We start from the raw sequence: 17,258 nt of genomic DNA, 5'->3' as shown, positions 1-17,258 counted from the left end.
CCAAAAAAGAACTACTTTGAAGTCAAGAAGACATGAACATGGACCCCCTGGCCAGGCTTCCATATTTGGTGCCTCTTTCGGACTCACTGTCTCCAGCCTCTTTCCACTTTCCAATCTATATTCCAGACTGTGGCCAGAAATAACTCTGAAAAACCTGTCTGTTTGAAAATCTCCAGGGCTCCCAACTGCGTTCAGAATAAAGCCCGTCCCAGACGGGCAGCCCCGCTCGGCCACGCCCCCCACGGCCCAGCCCCCGCTGGATCTCTCTGAGCCCCAAGCAGTGCGCACTTTCACACCTCGCTGTTATTATTAGCCCTGCTAGTTCCTTTGCCTGCAATGGCCTGGGCTTACCTTCTTTCTGCGTCTGGCAAATGGCTTTCCTCCAAAGGCTGGTTCAAATGTCACTGCTGCTCCCTCAGCGTCCTGACCCAAAGCAGAATTTATTACTCCAGTCGCTTGACCCTCCCCGCTGAGGGCACCTGGTGCCCAAGCATATTATACCACTCACCATCAATTACAGTACATTACTGGATACAGCTGGATCTTGTTTCCCGTTAATTGAGGCAAGGGCAAAAACCATTTCTTACCATCTTTGCTTTCAGAGGCCCAGGTATACACCAAATGCCCTAAGTGTTTTAGAAGAAATAGATGTAGTTATGTGCAAAGGAACCACTCACACAGCACCACAGCGATGATCTCAAAGAAAGTCCCCAATATATGGATAACTGGGGTAGCTGGCTTCCAATTCCTTCTCTACACATCATTACTTGTGATCCACAGAGCTCCTCCACCATGAAATAGAGAATAACTTTATCTTGTGCTCCTGAAGGGTATGAAAGGGGTCATACAGCAACCCCAAATTGCTACCAAGGCACCTTCGCTCTTCCCTCCGGTCAAAAGAGGAAGTTTTGTTTACACAAGGGAAAAGGCTGTGTTGCTAAAAGTATAGTTAAAAGCACTGGTTTAGGATAGTCCCTGGTGCTCCAATGATTAGGACTCGACGCTTTCATTGCTGAGAGCTCTGTGCCATCACCAAAAAAAGCCCTGGTTTTGATGGTCTCTTCCTTTACTTCCTCATGACTATCTATCTGTAAGCACCTCTTCCTAACTGGTTTTCCAGCCTCTAGTCCTTTCCTCTTCCATCCAACTTGCAAATTACTGCCAGAATAAATTTTCTAAAATATTATTTGAATATGTAATGTATATGATCACCAAACATCCAGCTGTACAACGAGAACACTAAACCGTAACCTGCGTCTACCTGAACATACTTCATACATGTCAACCCCTTGCTTAATTACCTGGAGCTGATCACTGTCTTTAATTTTTAATTCTACTTTTTAAAGAATGTTTTATTAAAGGGGAAATGGTGGGGGAGAGGTAAACTAGGAGCATGGGATTAACATATAAACTACTATACATAAAATAGATAAGCAACAAGGACTTACTGTATAGTACAGGGAACTATATTCAATAATCTGTAATAACCTATAACGGAAAAGAATCTGAAAATAATATCAAACTGAACCACTTTGCTGTATACCTGAAACTAACACATTATCAACCAGCCATACCTTAATAAAAAAATAGCTTTTATATATATATATATATATACACTAATCTAGTTGATTTTGCAAGTCTGTAAAGATAGTACCATGTGTCTATCTCCTGGTACATGCTATTTCACTATTATGAATTCGAATTTCATCCATGCTGATGCTCTTGTTTATTTTGCTGTTACATAGTATTCCACTGTGTGCCATACCACAGTGATTTATTCCTTCTCCTGCCAACCAACTCGGATCCTTTCCAAAGCTTTGCTATTACGGGTAACGTGGCTATCAACATTCTTGGTGCACAAGTGTGTTTGTACATTTCTGAACTGGGATGTTAGGTCATAAGGTATACAAATGTTCACCCTTATGAAATAATATCAAAGTTTTTTTTTTAAACAGACTCTAATAAGCCAGATAAAATTTTCCCTGCTGAAAAATAATTCAGTGTAACTACAACTTGCAAGATAAAATCTAAACCTGCCATTCCATGCCAGTTACCTTCTGGTCCCAAACTAAATTTCATACTTTCTCTCTTATTGTCCCTACTCACCCATCCAAGCACTTCCCTCTCCAGTTGGGCAGATTTGCTCCCGAATATAGAACCCAACTTGCTCATTTTCAACAGTGTAGGCTCTGCTCCTTCCTTTCTAGTGTATAATTTCCATGCACTCCTGCTACTGCCCTTGGGTTCTCCTTCCTTAAAGAAACCTACCCTGTGCACACCTGCCCACTGAAGTCTCTTCCCCCAACTCCTGAAGACCTGTATTCTGCACATCATAAGCCATCAGCCTTCACCCAGACCCACATCTTAGTGTGTTGAGTTTCTTGCTGCCTTGTTGGAAAAATGGATGTTCTAACTGCTGTGTGATCAGATGTCCTTGGGAACTCAGCATTTCCAAAGTCAGTATCTAGTACATTTCTCACCACTCTCTTGACAATGGAATTACTTAATTTTGGATTTGATTGTTTTCCACATAACGTTTCACATGATTATGTCTTATTTTCCCAATTAAGTCATCAGCATCTTAGAGTACAAAGACCATATTTTAAAATTTCATTGCAGTCTCTACAACATTGAATGCAGTCTCATGTGTGCAGCTAGAACTCAATTCAACAAATATTTAACACTTCAGTAGATACCTGAAAATGAAGAGGCTTGAAAGTATGTTTCTAGAAAAATTATATTCTAGCATACAATTTAGATATTATATATATGTGCATAAAATACATATACACAAAAGCTTAAATGTGTGGATATACATTTGTACAAGCTTAGCAAGTACAATAAAGACAAAGGCGGTCTGGATAGAAACTTTCCAATCACAAAAACAAGAAACAAATAACATCCAAGCCTTTAAACTGCCTAAGAAGTTACTCTTTGGCAAAAACTCTTAGGTTGAGTTTAGTGCTATGGCATCTGTCTCTGAAATATGTTAATGTTCATTTTTGTCATGACTGTGCCTGGGAGATAACTCATTTAGTTAAGTGACCTTTTCTCTCTCAGTTCTCTTTTGATCAAGTTGCTGCCCACCTGCCTAAAAACAATGCATGGTATAATATTTGAGGCAGAAAGAAACCATACTGTCTCCCAATTTAAAAAGTATACTTTAATTTTATTAGTATGAAATATTTTGAGAGAATTTATTGTATTTGTGACCCAAGTACATGATTTTTAAACATGAAAGGGTTTTAAGCAGAATCATACAATCATTTAGTAAAAGTGCTAGTCGTCAGATCCCGAGAAAAGCAGGAAGGCACTTTCTCTTTTTGGTGTGGATACTGTATTGAACATGTTGCTTAACTGGCTGTTTATTTGATGGAGTTTAATCTGCTTCCCTTTCGTCAGAGTCTTCCTCCTCAAACTCGACTAAAGGAGCGTGTCTGTTGGCCTGAGAACCTTCTTTGTAGAATACCTTCTTGATTGTGCCATCCTTTGGCGCCTTTATGGTATGCTGTAGAGACACAAGGCATGGCAGACAATGGCTGTGATACTAACGAGGGTTGAGCACACACCAAGTCAAGACACAGGAAGAGTGAGAAATGAAGTCAGCTGCTTTGATGTTTTGTCATGTATCAGTGCTTCCTGACCTTTCTCACATCGCAGCACACTGAGAAAATCAAAACATGTTTATGGTGCACTTGGGGGTTGAGAGGCGTCATTACCTTGATACACCTGTAAACCATTCAAGGTCAATAATTGGGAAGCTCTGGATTAGCTAGTAATTCTCAGCCCAAGCTTCACAGTAGACTCTCAGCTGGGAAGCTTTTAAAAACTACTGATCCTTGGGCTCCCCTACAGGAAACCCCAATTCAACCGGACTAGGGAAGGATTTTTTCCCCCCTGATATTTAAAATGGTCTTAACTTACAAAATAAGACAAAAGAAAAATTGGGACCGACAGCTCCCAAAATTTACTTGGCAAGTGAACCCATGATTTCACTTACTTCCATTTTCATGGCAATCATAACCATCAGAGAGTCTCCAGCTTTTACTCTGTCTCCAGCTTTCACAAACACCTAGAGATTCAGAGCGACAGGTTAATATCTAAAAAGAGAGGTCCCTTGTGATGGTCTACATGCGATCTGACAACTGGGCAAATTATACACCTGATCTGTGGTGCGCAGAGTTGGTACAAACGTACAGAGAAGTATGTGCTTGTCTTGTCTGCCAAAGGCAAACACACTGGCCCCAGTCAGAGACCCACAGGTCCGCCTGGCATTGCAGGCACTGTCATAGTGGGGTCACTCCTTAGTTCCCCACCTTCACCACCCCCGCCCCATCTAGTTTTTCTTGAATCAGTGAATACATTCTACATATTTCAAGTCTTTTTGTTTTCTCATGAACAGACAGACAAGACATATCACCAACAGGGAAGGACTATAGGCCCACGTCGCTTTATTGTGCTTTGCACATAATGCCTTTTTTTTTTTCCTTTTTTTAAGAGATTGAAGGTTTGTGGCAACTTCATCAAGCACGTCTCTGGGTGCCATTTTCCCAACAGCATTTGCTCACTTTGTGCCTCAGTGCCACATTTTGGTAATTCTTGCAATATTTCAGTATTCCTCCACCAGTAAAAAGATTATAACTCACTGAGAGCAGTGATGATGGTTAGCATTTCTCAGCAATAAAGATTTTTTAAAAATTTTATTTTATATTGGCATATAGTTGATTTACAACGTTGTGTTAGTTTCAGGTGTATAGCAAAGTGATTCAGCTATGCATACATCTAAGTATTTTTTAATTATGGTATGTATGTTGTTTTTTTTCTAGACATGATGCTATTGCACACTTGACAGACTACAGTGTAATCATAACTTTTATATGCACCGGGAAACCAAGAAATTCATGTGACTTGCTGTACTGTACTTGGTGGTAGAGAACCTCACAAGTAGAGATACTGTAGTATCTCTACGGTATGCCTGTACTACACTTAAATGTCTTCACGACAGGCAGAGTGCAGGGTCTTGCCTGGCTTTCTAGTTTTTAGGTTGTTAAAAGAATTAAACTGGTTGGCAACCCAGAAAAAAATCTCTATTTTCCTTTTTTCAAGTATAAATTAAATCATATATGCCATATGGTTTTACTACTTCTCGGTTAACATGGTTTTAAGTAGTTTTTAGAAACATCACACAGTAGAATTAGGTTCTGAAGTCAATGCGTTCAGGCCAAATTGTGAAAAATGAGAAACACGTCTCAAAGCCCCTCGATCACCCAATGTTGAGTGATAGTTTAGTGGCATTCGATGAAATCAACAATCTGGGTTTAGGCCAGTTATGAGGGGAAAAGTGCATCTTCAATTGTAAACCTGTGCAGGGATGCCCATATGATGAGGGGCCTGTTGGGAACTGAGACTGAATGAGTGAAAGGCAAGTGCAAGTTCCCCAGCCCACTGCCCTTCTGGGGCAAACATTTCCACACACGAGTGGTGGGTGAAATCATTCACACTATTTAAGTAGTTGTTTTCTTCTTCTATTTGTTGGTACCAAGGATTTTTATGACTTAAATGCAGTTGAGGGCACTCTATTGTACGCAAGTAAATAAAAGGAGACCACTGGTCTACCACCACTGGAAGTCATCACCAGTATGGATCTCATATCTGAATATATACTGCATTCAACACCAGACACGTTGTTCTTCACCAATACCTTTCAAATTTGGGATAATGCTTGGTGAATGTTCCATTTTAGTCAACTACTTTGATGGAATTCTCACTTCAAAGAAAAGTCCTTATCATAAATTAGGTAAATTTATGATTCACTGAAGACTGTAATATAGAACTTGAATCTTTGATAGATCTTCTTGTTTTCTTGAAATGGATGCTTTCCAATGAACAAGATTTAGAGAGGGGGAGAAGGATATATGAAACAAAGTTCAACAAAGACATTTATTGGGACTTACTGGACATCATTCTACATACATTCATGTCAATACCTTTTCAACAGTTCCAGTCATAGGAGCTACAGCACCCCCTTGGGTTTCTCCTGAGCTTGCTGAAGACAAGTATCGGGGAACCGGAATGCCAATCTGAATACTTCCATCCTATAAGTAGAAATGATATTTATAGGATATATATATAGGATGTATATTTATAACATAAATTAGAAATGAAATTAAGATATTATCACTGTAGTTTTATGAATAGGCCTGAGGTGATGATTATTTTCAAGCTATTTGTTAAATATGAGTCTTATTTAATACCAGGATTCTAACTAGCTTTGTGAAAGTCGGTCAGTCATGTCCAACTCTTTGCAACCCTCCAAGGAATTCTCCAGGCCAGAAACTGGAGTGGGTACCCTTTCCCTTCTCCAGGGGATCTTCCCAAGCCAGGGATCAAACCTAGGTCTCCCACATTGCAGGCGGATTCTTTACCAGCTGAGCCACAAGGGAAGCCCAAGAATACTGGAGCAGGTAGCCTATCCCTTCTCCAGCAGATCTTCCTGACCCATGAATTGAACCAGGATCTCCTGCATTGCAGGTGGATTCTTTACCAACTGAGCGTCTGAGCAAATTACTAAACCCCTTTCAGTCTTGATTTCTACTATAAAGAAGTAATGGCATACATACCACAGAGGGGATTAAAAGAATTAAGTACCTAACTGTTGGTAAAAGACAGCCACTGTCTACAAGCCATTTTAGTAGCATCTCCACTCTCAGTTCCTTAGTCTAAGCCAGGAACTCTTCTTAAGAAATATATAAAATGTCCTTGATGGTCTCAATAACGTTATGAGGTGGGTATTGTTACTTATTCCTGTTTATAAATAGGAGAACTAAAACCTAGAGAGTTTAACTTGCTCAAGGTCAAGCAGATGCCGGTAGGGCCAGGATTTGAAAGCAAACAGCTTCACACATCAGAACTCATCAGTTCAGTTCAGTTCAGTCACTCAGTCGTGTCCGACTCTTTGCAACCCCATGGACTGCAGCATGCCAGGCCTCCCTGTCCATCACCAACTTCAGGAGTTTACTCAAACTGATGTCCAATGAGTCAGTGATTCCATCCAACCATCTCATCCTCTGTTGTCCCCTTCTTCTCTGCCTTCAATCTTTACCAGCATCAGGCTCTTATTCAAATGAGTCACCGCTTCGCATCAGGTGGCCAAAGTATTGCAGCTTCAGCTTCAGCATCAGTCCTTCCCATGAATATTCAGGACTGATTTCCTTTAGGATGGACTGGTTGGATCTCCTTGCAGCCCAGGGGACTCTCAAGAGTCTTCTCCAACACCACAGTTCAAAAGCATCAATTCTTCAGCACTCAGCTTTCTTTACAGTCCCAACTCTCACATCCATACAAGACTACTGGAAAAATCATACCTTTGACTAGATGGATATTTGTTGGCAAAGTAATGTCTCTGCTTTTTCTATGCTGTCTAGGTTGGTCATAACTTTTCTTCCAAGGAGCAAGCATCTTTTAATTTCATGGCTACAGACACCATCTGCAGTGATTTTGGAGCTCAAAAAATAAAGTCTGTCACTGTTTCCACTGTTTCCCCATCTATTTGCCTTGAAGTGATGGGACCAGATGCCATGATCTTAGTTTTCTGAATGTTGAATTTTAAGCCAACTTTTTCACTCTCCTCTTTCACTTTCATCAAGAGGCTCTTTAGTTCTTCTTTGCTTTCTGCCATAAGGGTGGTGTCATTTGCCTATCTGAGGTTATTGATATTTCTCTTGGCAATCTTGATTCCAGCTTGTGCTTCATCCAGCCTGGCATTTCTCATGATGTACTCTGCATAGAAGTTAAATAAGCAGGGTGACAATACACAGCCTTGATGTACTCCTTTTCCTATTTGGAACCAGTCTGTTGTTCCATGTCCAGTTCTAACTGTTGCTTCCTGACTTGTATACAGGTTTCTCAGGAGGCAGGTCAGGTGATCTGGTATTCCCATCTCTTTAAAAATTTCCACAGTTTGTTGTGATACACACAGTCAAAGGCTTTGGCGTAGTCAATAAAGCAGAAGTAGATGTTTTTTTTGAACTCTCTTGCTTTTTTGATGATCCAGCGGATGTTGGCAATTTGATCTCTGGGATTCCTCTGCCTTTTCCAAATCCAGCTTGAACATCTGGAAGTTCACAGATCACGTACTGTTGAAGCCTGGCTTGGAGAATTTTGAGCATCACTTTGCTAGCGTGTGAGATGAGTACAATTGTGTGGTAGTTTGAGCATTCTTTGGCATTACCTCTGTTTGGGATTGGAATGAAAACTGACCTTTTCCAGTCCTGTGGCCACTGCTGAGTTTTCCAAATTTGCTGACATATTGAGTGTGGCACTTTCACAGCATCATCTTTTAGGATTTGAAACAGCTCAACTGGAATTCCATCACCTCCACTAGCTTTGTTCGTAGTGATGCTTCCTAAGGCCCATTTGACTTCACATTCCTGGATGTCTGGCTCTAGGTGAGTGATCACACCATCATGATTATCTGAGTTGTGAAGATCTTTTTGTATAGTTTTTCTGTGTATTCTTGCCACCTCCTCTTAATATTTTCTGCTTCTGTGAGGCCCAGACCATTTCTGTCCTTTATTGTGCCCATCTTTGCATGAAATGTTCCCTTGGTATCTCTAATGTTCTTGAAGAGATCTCTAGTCTTTCCCATTCTATCGTTTTCCTCTATTTCTTTGCATTGATCACTGATGAAGGCTTTCTTATCTCTCCTTGCTATTCTTTGGAACTCTTCATTCAAATGGGTATATCTTTCCTTTTCTCCTTTGCTTTTTGCTTCTCTTCTTTTCATAGCTATTTGTAAGTCCTCCTCAGACAACCATTTTGCCTTTTTGCATTTCTTTTTCTTGGGGATATTCTTGATCACTGCCTCCTGTACAATGTCACGAACCAGAACTCATGCTCTTCACCAATCCATTCTACTGCCTCTGCCATTATACTGTTATAGCACATAGACTATGGAAGCAATGCCTGGCAAAAGGAGATCATCCTTGACTCCAAATATACAGTTTAATTACTGGAATACTGAAGGCATCTCATCACAAAGTACTCTGGTCTGGAAGATGGTTCTCAAGTGTGAGAAGGCTCTGAAGAGGTCACAGGAAATTTGATAATCCACTTCCTTTCTTCGCCCACACAGAACGCTAAGGTCTCCTAACAAGCTCCTAATCATATCCATGCCAAGCCTACCTCAACCATCCTTCAACTGCCAAGAGACCACCACTAACCCACACGCACCTCCCCTGTAAGGAATATCTGGTCCACAGACTCCTCCCACAATGGTCACCTCCTCCCAAGTCTCCACAATTCCCAGTGCCAGGAGGACAGTGGTTGGGGGAAGTGTTTAGAGTATTTGAGAATTAAAGGAAGAAATGGATATGTGTCTGTCAGTGAGAATCTGTGAGAACAGATGTGGTGAATGGAGAAATAGAGAGGTAGAAACGTGACAAAGATTCAGACTGAAAGGGGGATAGACACAAAGTCACAGCAGTGAGAGAAGGAAACAGGGTGTGCTGCTCGCCCTCATCCCTCTGAGGGCACTGTGTGGCATGCAGGATCTCTGACTAGAGATTAAAACCATGCCCCCTGCATTGGAAGCACAGAGTCTTAACCACTGGACTGCCAGGGAAGTTCCAAAACAGGATCTTTCTAATTTCTCAGTGGAATACTTCTGGTCAAGCAATTTTCTCCCAAACTCCAATAGTGTTATTATAAAACACTAAAAAGACATTACCATGGAAAATAGGTAAATAGTGTTTTTCAGGATAATTAGCTTAATTTTACTAGCAACTCCATTAACAGAAGATTTCAGATAAGTGCAGTCTCCCTCACTGCAAAGATCACCAAGGACATGGAAAGTTTTATCTTCAATCTGAAAAAACAAAAAATTAAGATCCTTAAAGTAAATGAACAACCTTACAGAATTAAAATCAAAATCAATTCTTTACTGTTAATAGTTTCAAAAGGAAACAGGTAAAAACATTTTTTTAAATCATGCAGGAAATTTCCTAAGATTCATAAACAAAATAGTCTAGAAAGAAACAGCAGTAAGATAATTAAAAGAAAAAAAAAATAGTTATGTAACATATCTACAGTAGCACCATAATGCTACGGATAAAAGTTCCTTTAAGAATAATAATAAGAAAGTGAGATAGAAATACAAATCAAAGTAAGAAAAATTATTAAAATTCAGTTGAGTATATTATATGTTAATACTCATTTCTGAGTATCCAAAGTAAATTGAGTTTTACTGTGCAAAAGTTAGTGATGAATAACGCCAGAATCTCATAATTAGACTGATTTCTTTTATCTCACCAACATGGAGATTGAATTTATGGGTTTTCAGTTATGATTTAAGAAGATAAGTTAGGTGGAGATTGAGCACAGTTTTCTTACTCTGAGAGACAGAGTACCAAAGAACAGATTTCACACTTAATCTTTTCAAAGTAGCTGACAAAAGGACATGAAATCATGCTGTTCTAAAGGATGTTTTCTCATTTATATACACAAGAAAAAATTTCCCCTATACACATAAAATTCATTTAAATCTTCTTTATTTTTCAATTCCCCTGTTAAGAGTCAGAGTCCTGTGGCTATTCTTTTCAAATATATTATATAGGTTAAAGTGAAATAGGTCACACTGCAGTATTTATACATGGTTCTCATCTATCCTAAGTTAAATATGACATTTCACTCTGCTTTGTAACCTACTAAGACAGCCATTTGAACGTCTGTGGAATTCTCAGGATATAAAGGTTAGATTGGGAACAGTTTTGTTTAAAGACGTATAGAAGCTCATTCTAAATTTGTGAAGGTAGTTCCATGAGCAGACCAGAACAAACCTGCAATTTACTTTACCATTTACCAAGGGATAAGAAGGGGTCCCTAAACCAGAGGTTACCAATATTAATTGCAACCCATATACTTAAGTTGATTTCCCATCATTTGTCTGAATGACAGAGAAAGGAAATCAATGTGTCTCAAAGTGTTGGGGAATCTAAAGAGCATCATTGATAAATTCATTTTGTTGGATTTGAAATCTCTTAGCTCATAGGAAAAATGATTTATTCTATTTTCTGAATTTTATACTCACTATAGGAATTTGGTTGAGTTCTCACATTGTTTTTTAATCCTTTGGCATTTTATTTTGCCAATGTAATGGATTTTTTAAAACTGAGGTCTATCACAAAAATTTTGACTAAAGAGCCTCAAAGTATGACCTGTGGATCCCTTGGGGTCCCCCAAGCCCCTTAAGGAGTTCCACAAAGTCAATCAATTTCTTAATAACATCATATTGTCTTTTTTCTACTCTCGTTCTCTTACAAGTATATAGTGGAATTTTCTAGAGATTCTAGGACACATGATAATGATATTACTCTGATGGCTAATGGAATGTGTGCTTGGTGATAATCTTTTCTCAGTTTATCCTGCAACTCAACAACAAAAACCCAGCCAGATTTTTTTAGAAAGGCAAATAACTTGAATAGATATTTCTCTAAAGAAGATAAGTAGGCAATTAGCAATGAAAAGATGCTTAATATCATTAGTCATTATGGAAATACAAATCAAAACCATAGTAAGATACTACTTCCATACCTTAGGGGTTTTTTGTTTTTAATAAAAACAACAACAACAACAAAACAAAGTAGCTAGAATATAAGTGTTGGCAAGGAGGGATGTAGAGAAATTGGATTTTTTTGTGCACTGCCAATGGGAATGTAGAATGGTATGGACACTATGGAAGAGTATGGTAGTTCCCCCCAAAATTAAAAAGAGAATTACCATATGATACAGGAATTCTACTTATTTGGGTACATGCCTAAAAGAATTGAAAACAGGGTCTCGAAGAGATACTTGTATACAGATGTTCACAGAAGCATTATTTACAATAGGCAAAAGATGGAGGCGACCCAAGTGTCCACTACTCATCTATGTATTTAGATTGGATAAATAAAGTGTAGTACATACATACAATGGAATATTATTCAGCCTTAAAAAGGAAGGGAATTTGGATGGATACTACAACAATGGAAGGGCCTCAAAGACACGCTACGTGAAATTAGCTAGTTACAAAGGAGTAAGCGCTGAATGATTCCACTCATACGAGGTACCTAGAGCAGTTCAATGTGCAGAGACAAAGTAGAATGGTGATTGCCAGGGCCCAGGAAGGGTGGGTGGAGGAGGGGGAGTGGACCCTTTTAATTGGGACAGAATTTCAGTTCTGCAGGAGAACAGTTCTGCAGATGGATGGTGGTGATGGTTGCACAACAATGTGAATGATTTAATGCCATGAAATTGTATGCTTAAAAATGGTTAAAATGACAAATCACATATTATGTACATTTTAAAAACAAACATTAAAACAATAACACATTTTTTTCTCGGTGTAATTTTCTAAACAGTAAATATTAATAGATGTAACTAATACAAACAAAAACTCTTTGGGGAATCTCAATAACTTTTAAGAGTGTTTTACAGAGGTCTTGAAACCAAACATTTGAGAACTGCTGCTTTAGATATAAATACATTCACATAATTTAGGGGCTTTTTAGATGTCTTATATCAAATATTATTATCATTATTTTTTTAACCAAGTTTTTATTCTTAAGGAAATTACAGCCAAACTGAGTAAATAATCAGAAACTATATAGGGAGTAATTTTTCCAAATTGGTCTGAAATAAAAGCTTATGACATTCTCCTAACTATAGTCATGATAATCAATGGCTTCAAATAAAGTAGAGAGTGAAAACATGCTCTACTCAGTATGAGAGAAATCAGATTCAGCTCTGAGCTGTAGAACAAAACCAAGGAGGCTTACCTGCATGCTATATGATCCATCACGGTTATATGTTACAGCTATGGCTACATCTTTACGGAAAAAGTGGGGAAATTAAAGAACAGTTAGAAGACATACAGTTTATTCAGTAACTGAGGTTCTGAAAACCTCACTTTCAACCTAAGGAAAACTAGTTTTTAGGGATATCAACATCTTTTAACTCCCTGACAATAAAATTTTAAAAAATTAAAAAATCAGACAGGTTTCAATAAAGGTGAATTTCAGACTTTTCTTGTTTAAAACTGAAGTTCTAACTCTTTTACAGTTATAGGATATTTCGGATATTTCCCCCTCAACAAGAAAGGCTGTAGTGTCATAGTAGAAAACGTAATTAATTGGGAAAGAGAAGTTCTGGCTTAAGGCCCAAATCTGCCATCCATGGTATGATCATCTCTGTGAGCCTAAGACATTTAAACTCCTGCTTTTCTTAAAAGCTATATATGATAAACCCACAGCAAACATTATCCTCAATGGTGAAAAATTGAAAACATTTCCCCTAAAGTCAGAACAAGGCAAGGGTACCCACTCTCACCACTAACTATTCAACATAGTTTTGGAAGTTTTGGCCACAGCAATCAGAGCAGAAAAAGAAATAACAGGAATCCAGACTGGAAAAGAAGAAGTAAAACTCTCACTGTTCGCAGATGACATGATCCTCTACATAGAAAACCCTAAAGATACCACCAGAAAATTACTAGAGCTAATCAATAAATATAATAAAGTTGCAGGATATAAAATTAACACAGAGAAATCCCTTGCATTCCTATACACTAACACTGAGAAAACAGAAGGAGAAATTAAGGAAACAATTCCATTCACCATTGCAATGAAAAGAATAAAATACTTAGGAATATATCTACCTAAAGAAACAAAAGACCTATATATAGAAAACTATAAAACACTGATGAAAGAAATCAAAGAGGACACAAATAGATGGAGAAATAAACCATGTTCATGGATTGGAAAATGAGTATACTACCTAAAGCAATCTATAGATTCAATGCAATCCCTCTCAAGCTACCAACGGTATTTTTCACAGAACTAGAACAAATAATTTCACAATTTGTATGGAAATACAAAAAACCTCAAATTGCCAAAGCAATCTTGAGAAAGAAGAATGGAACTGGAGGAATCAACCTGCCTGACTTTAGGCTCTACTACAAAGCTACAGTCATCAAGACAGTATGGTACTGGTACAAAAACAGAAATATAGATCAGTAGAACAAAATAGAAAGCCCAGGGATAAATCCATGCACCTATGGACACCTTACCTTTGACAAAGGAGGCAAGAATATACAATGGAGAAAAGACAATCTCTTTAACAAGTGGTGCTGGGAAAACTGGTCAGCCACTTGTAAAAAAATGAAACTAGAACACTTTCTAACACCATACACAAAAATAAACTCAAAAGGGATTAAAGATCTAAACGTAAGACCAGAAATTATAAAACTCCTAGAGGAAAACATAGGCAAAACACACTCTGACATAAACCACAGCAGGATCCTCTATAACCCACCTCTCAGAGTAATAGAAATAAAAGCAAAAATAAACGAGACCTAATTAAACTTAAAAGCTTTTGCACAACAAAGGAAACCATAAGCAAAGTGAAAAGACAGCCTTCAGAATGGGAGAAAATAATAGCAAACAAAACAACTGACAAAGAATTAATCTCAAAAATATACAAGTAACTCCGGAAGCTCAATTCCAGAAAAATAAACGACTCAATCAAAAAATGGGCCAAAGAACTAAATAGACATTTCTCCAAAGAAGATATACAGATGGCTAACAAACACATGAAAAGATGCTCAACATCACTCATTATCAGAGAAATGCAAATCAAAACCACAATGAGGTACCATCTCACGCCAGTTGGAATGGCTGCTATCCAAAAGTCTACAAACAATAAATGCTGGAGAGGGTGTGAAGAAAAGGGAACCCTCTCACACTGTTGGTGGGAATGCAAACTAGTACAGCCACTATGGAGAACAGTGTGGAAATTCCTTAAAAAACTGGAAATAGAACTGCCATATGATCCAGCAATCCCACTGCTGGGCATACACACCAAGGAAACCAGAACTGAAAGAGAACACGTGTACCCCAATGTTCATCGCAGCACTGTTTATAATAGCCAAGACATGGAAGCAACCTAGATGTCCATCAGCAGACAAATGGATAAGAAACCTGTGGTACCTATACAGAATGGAATATTACTCATCCATTAAAAAGAATACATTTGAATCAGTTCTAATGAGGTGGATGAAACTGGAGCCTATTATACAGAGTGAAGTAAGCCAGAAAGAAAAACACCAATACAGTATACTAACGCATATATATGGAATTTAGAGAGATGGTAAAGATAATCCTATATGCAAGACAGCAAAAGAGACACAGATGTATTGAACAGTCTTTTGGACTCTATGGGAGAAGGCGACAGTGGGATGATCTGAGAGAATAGCATTGAAACATGTATATTATCATATTGTGAAACAGATCGCCAGTCCAGGTTCAATGCATGAGACAGGGTGCTCAGGGCTGGTGCACTGGGATGACCCTGAGGGATGGGATGGGGATGGAGGTGGGTTCAGGATGGGGAACACATGTACACCCATGGCTGATTCATGTCAATGTATGGCAAAAATCACTATAATACTATAAAGTAGTTAGCCTCCAATTAAAATAAATAAATTAAAAATAAAATAAAATCAAATCCTGCTCTTCTGATCCATTCTGACCCATTAACTGGGTATGAAAATGTAAATGATTAAATGAATGTGAAAGCACTTTATAAACTGTATCAGACTATACAAATATAATGCAAAATATACTTATATCATTATGTGACTAGAGAATAGGTTAAAGACTACGCTGCTGCTGCTGCTGCTAAGTCGCTTCAGTCGTGTCCGACTCTGTGCAACCCCAGAGACGGCAGCCCACCAGGTTCCCCCGTCCCTGGGATTCTCCAGGCAAGAACACTGGAGTGGGTTGCCCTTTCCTTCTCCAATGCATGACAGTGAAAAGTGAAAGTGAAGTCGCTTAGTCGTGTCGAACTCCTAGCGACCCCATCAACTGCACCCTAAAGACTACCCTAGGAGATGGAAATTTTGTGGAAGAGCATGCAGACCAAAGTCATTTCACCTACACCTGACACATTAACCAGCACTCTGAGGCTCCTAGCTCAAGTCTGTTTCCAGCCTGACCTTCCTGCTCCAAAACTCTGGTTAGTCATTCCCAGCAGGATCCTCCACTGGCATCTTAAAATAAACCTAATGGGGCCAACAAATCATCTCCCCTTCCACCTGCCTTCCCTCCTGACCTGTCAACTCCATGACTGACACTGTTTTTCTCATCATCCAGGTTTATAACTTGTCATTCTGGCCTTATCCTCCATCCTTTGCTTTTCACCTCCAATAGCCACCACAAAGCTGCCAAGTTCTTGCCCCTGAAGACCTGTGCTCTACATTTCTTCCTGTCCATTCCCATCACTCTACTCTGGTTCAGGCCCATGGCTTCTGGCCTGGCTGACTTAAGAGGGCCTCCCTAAATTTCCTGCTTCCTGTCTCAACCATTCCAGCTGATGCGGCCCAGCATGGCCCCCCAAAACTCAAAGTACTTGGCTTGGTATGGAAGGCACCAAACTCCCAGTCCTGTTGCCCACCATCCTTCTATATAGCCCTGCGTTACAAACAAATGGGAAACCGCACCATTCATATTCTCCACACGTGCCTCTGGCCTTCTCCACAATTGTGCCTCTTTGCTAATGCGCCTCCTTCCCACTTTGCTGGTCCCCAGCCACACCACCTGAGACTCCCTCCATCATTCACATCATACTCACTCACTGTCCTTGGGAAGAGTCTGTTTAGGTGGAACAAATCCTCTCTCCTGTGAACATTTAGACTTCTGCATATAAAGTGCCATTATGATTCTCCCCTCATCCAATTTTAAATGACAGTGATTTTTCTCTTTATCAGTTGTTTTTAATAATTGCAAAAAATATTCACAAAAGTTAAATACTGAGGTATATAAAAAGTGAAAGTCCCCTTTATTGCCCAGATGTATTATTAAACACTTTAATGTGTGAATCCTTTTAGACCTTTTTGAATGCATAAACTTATATTTTTCTTTTATAAAAATAACATATTGCTATACACATTGTTCAGCAACCAGTTTTTAAAAATTAACATGTGACATACATGTCTACTTTGCTCTTTCCATAGTAACGAGGAGATAATTTAATAATAATGATTTTGATGATGATAGCTACTGTTGACTGCTTGCTCTAGGTCATTCAACAAGCTAAAATGCTTTATATGTATTGTCTCATTTAATATACACAACAACCCAAGGAAGCAACTGCCATGAGTATCTCCACTTATAGCTGAGGACACGAGATGCTTAGAGAGTGTGACTTTCCAAGGGTCATAGACAAGA

The 17,258-nt window shown here is 38.9% G+C and overlaps 1 protein-coding gene across 3 annotated transcripts in view; it reads right to left on the bottom strand.

Annotated features, from left to right (window-relative positions):
* Positions 1-3,126: 3,126 nt before the first annotated feature.
* The window catches only part of MCCC1 (methylcrotonyl-CoA carboxylase subunit 1), a 58,651-nt gene continuing 44,519 nt past the window's right edge, over positions 3,127-17,258 (bottom strand). For 2 of the 3 annotated variants that reach the window (XM_070372898.1, XM_070372901.1), the window contains 5 exons: positions 12,813-12,862; positions 9,728-9,865; positions 5,988-6,095; positions 4,001-4,072; positions 3,128-3,508 (listed from right to left, as the gene is read on the bottom strand). In XM_070372898.1, coding sequence (XP_070228999.1) covers positions 3,380-3,508; positions 4,001-4,072; positions 5,988-6,095; positions 9,728-9,865; positions 12,813-12,862 — 497 coding nt within the window. In that variant the 3' untranslated portion in view covers positions 3,128-3,379. Of the gene's footprint in view, positions 3,509-4,000; positions 4,073-5,987; positions 6,096-9,727; positions 9,866-12,812; positions 12,863-17,258 lie in introns of all 3 variants that reach the window. The other variant, XM_005892536.2, reaches the window with a different exon arrangement.

This window comes from Bos mutus, chromosome 1 (genome assembly GCF_027580195.1).
Source record: "Bos mutus isolate GX-2022 chromosome 1, NWIPB_WYAK_1.1, whole genome shotgun sequence".
Lineage (NCBI taxonomy): Eukaryota > Metazoa > Chordata > Mammalia > Artiodactyla > Bovidae > Bos > Bos mutus.
Note: the sequence above shows the minus strand (reverse complement) of the source record. Positions and strands in the feature narration are given on the sequence as shown.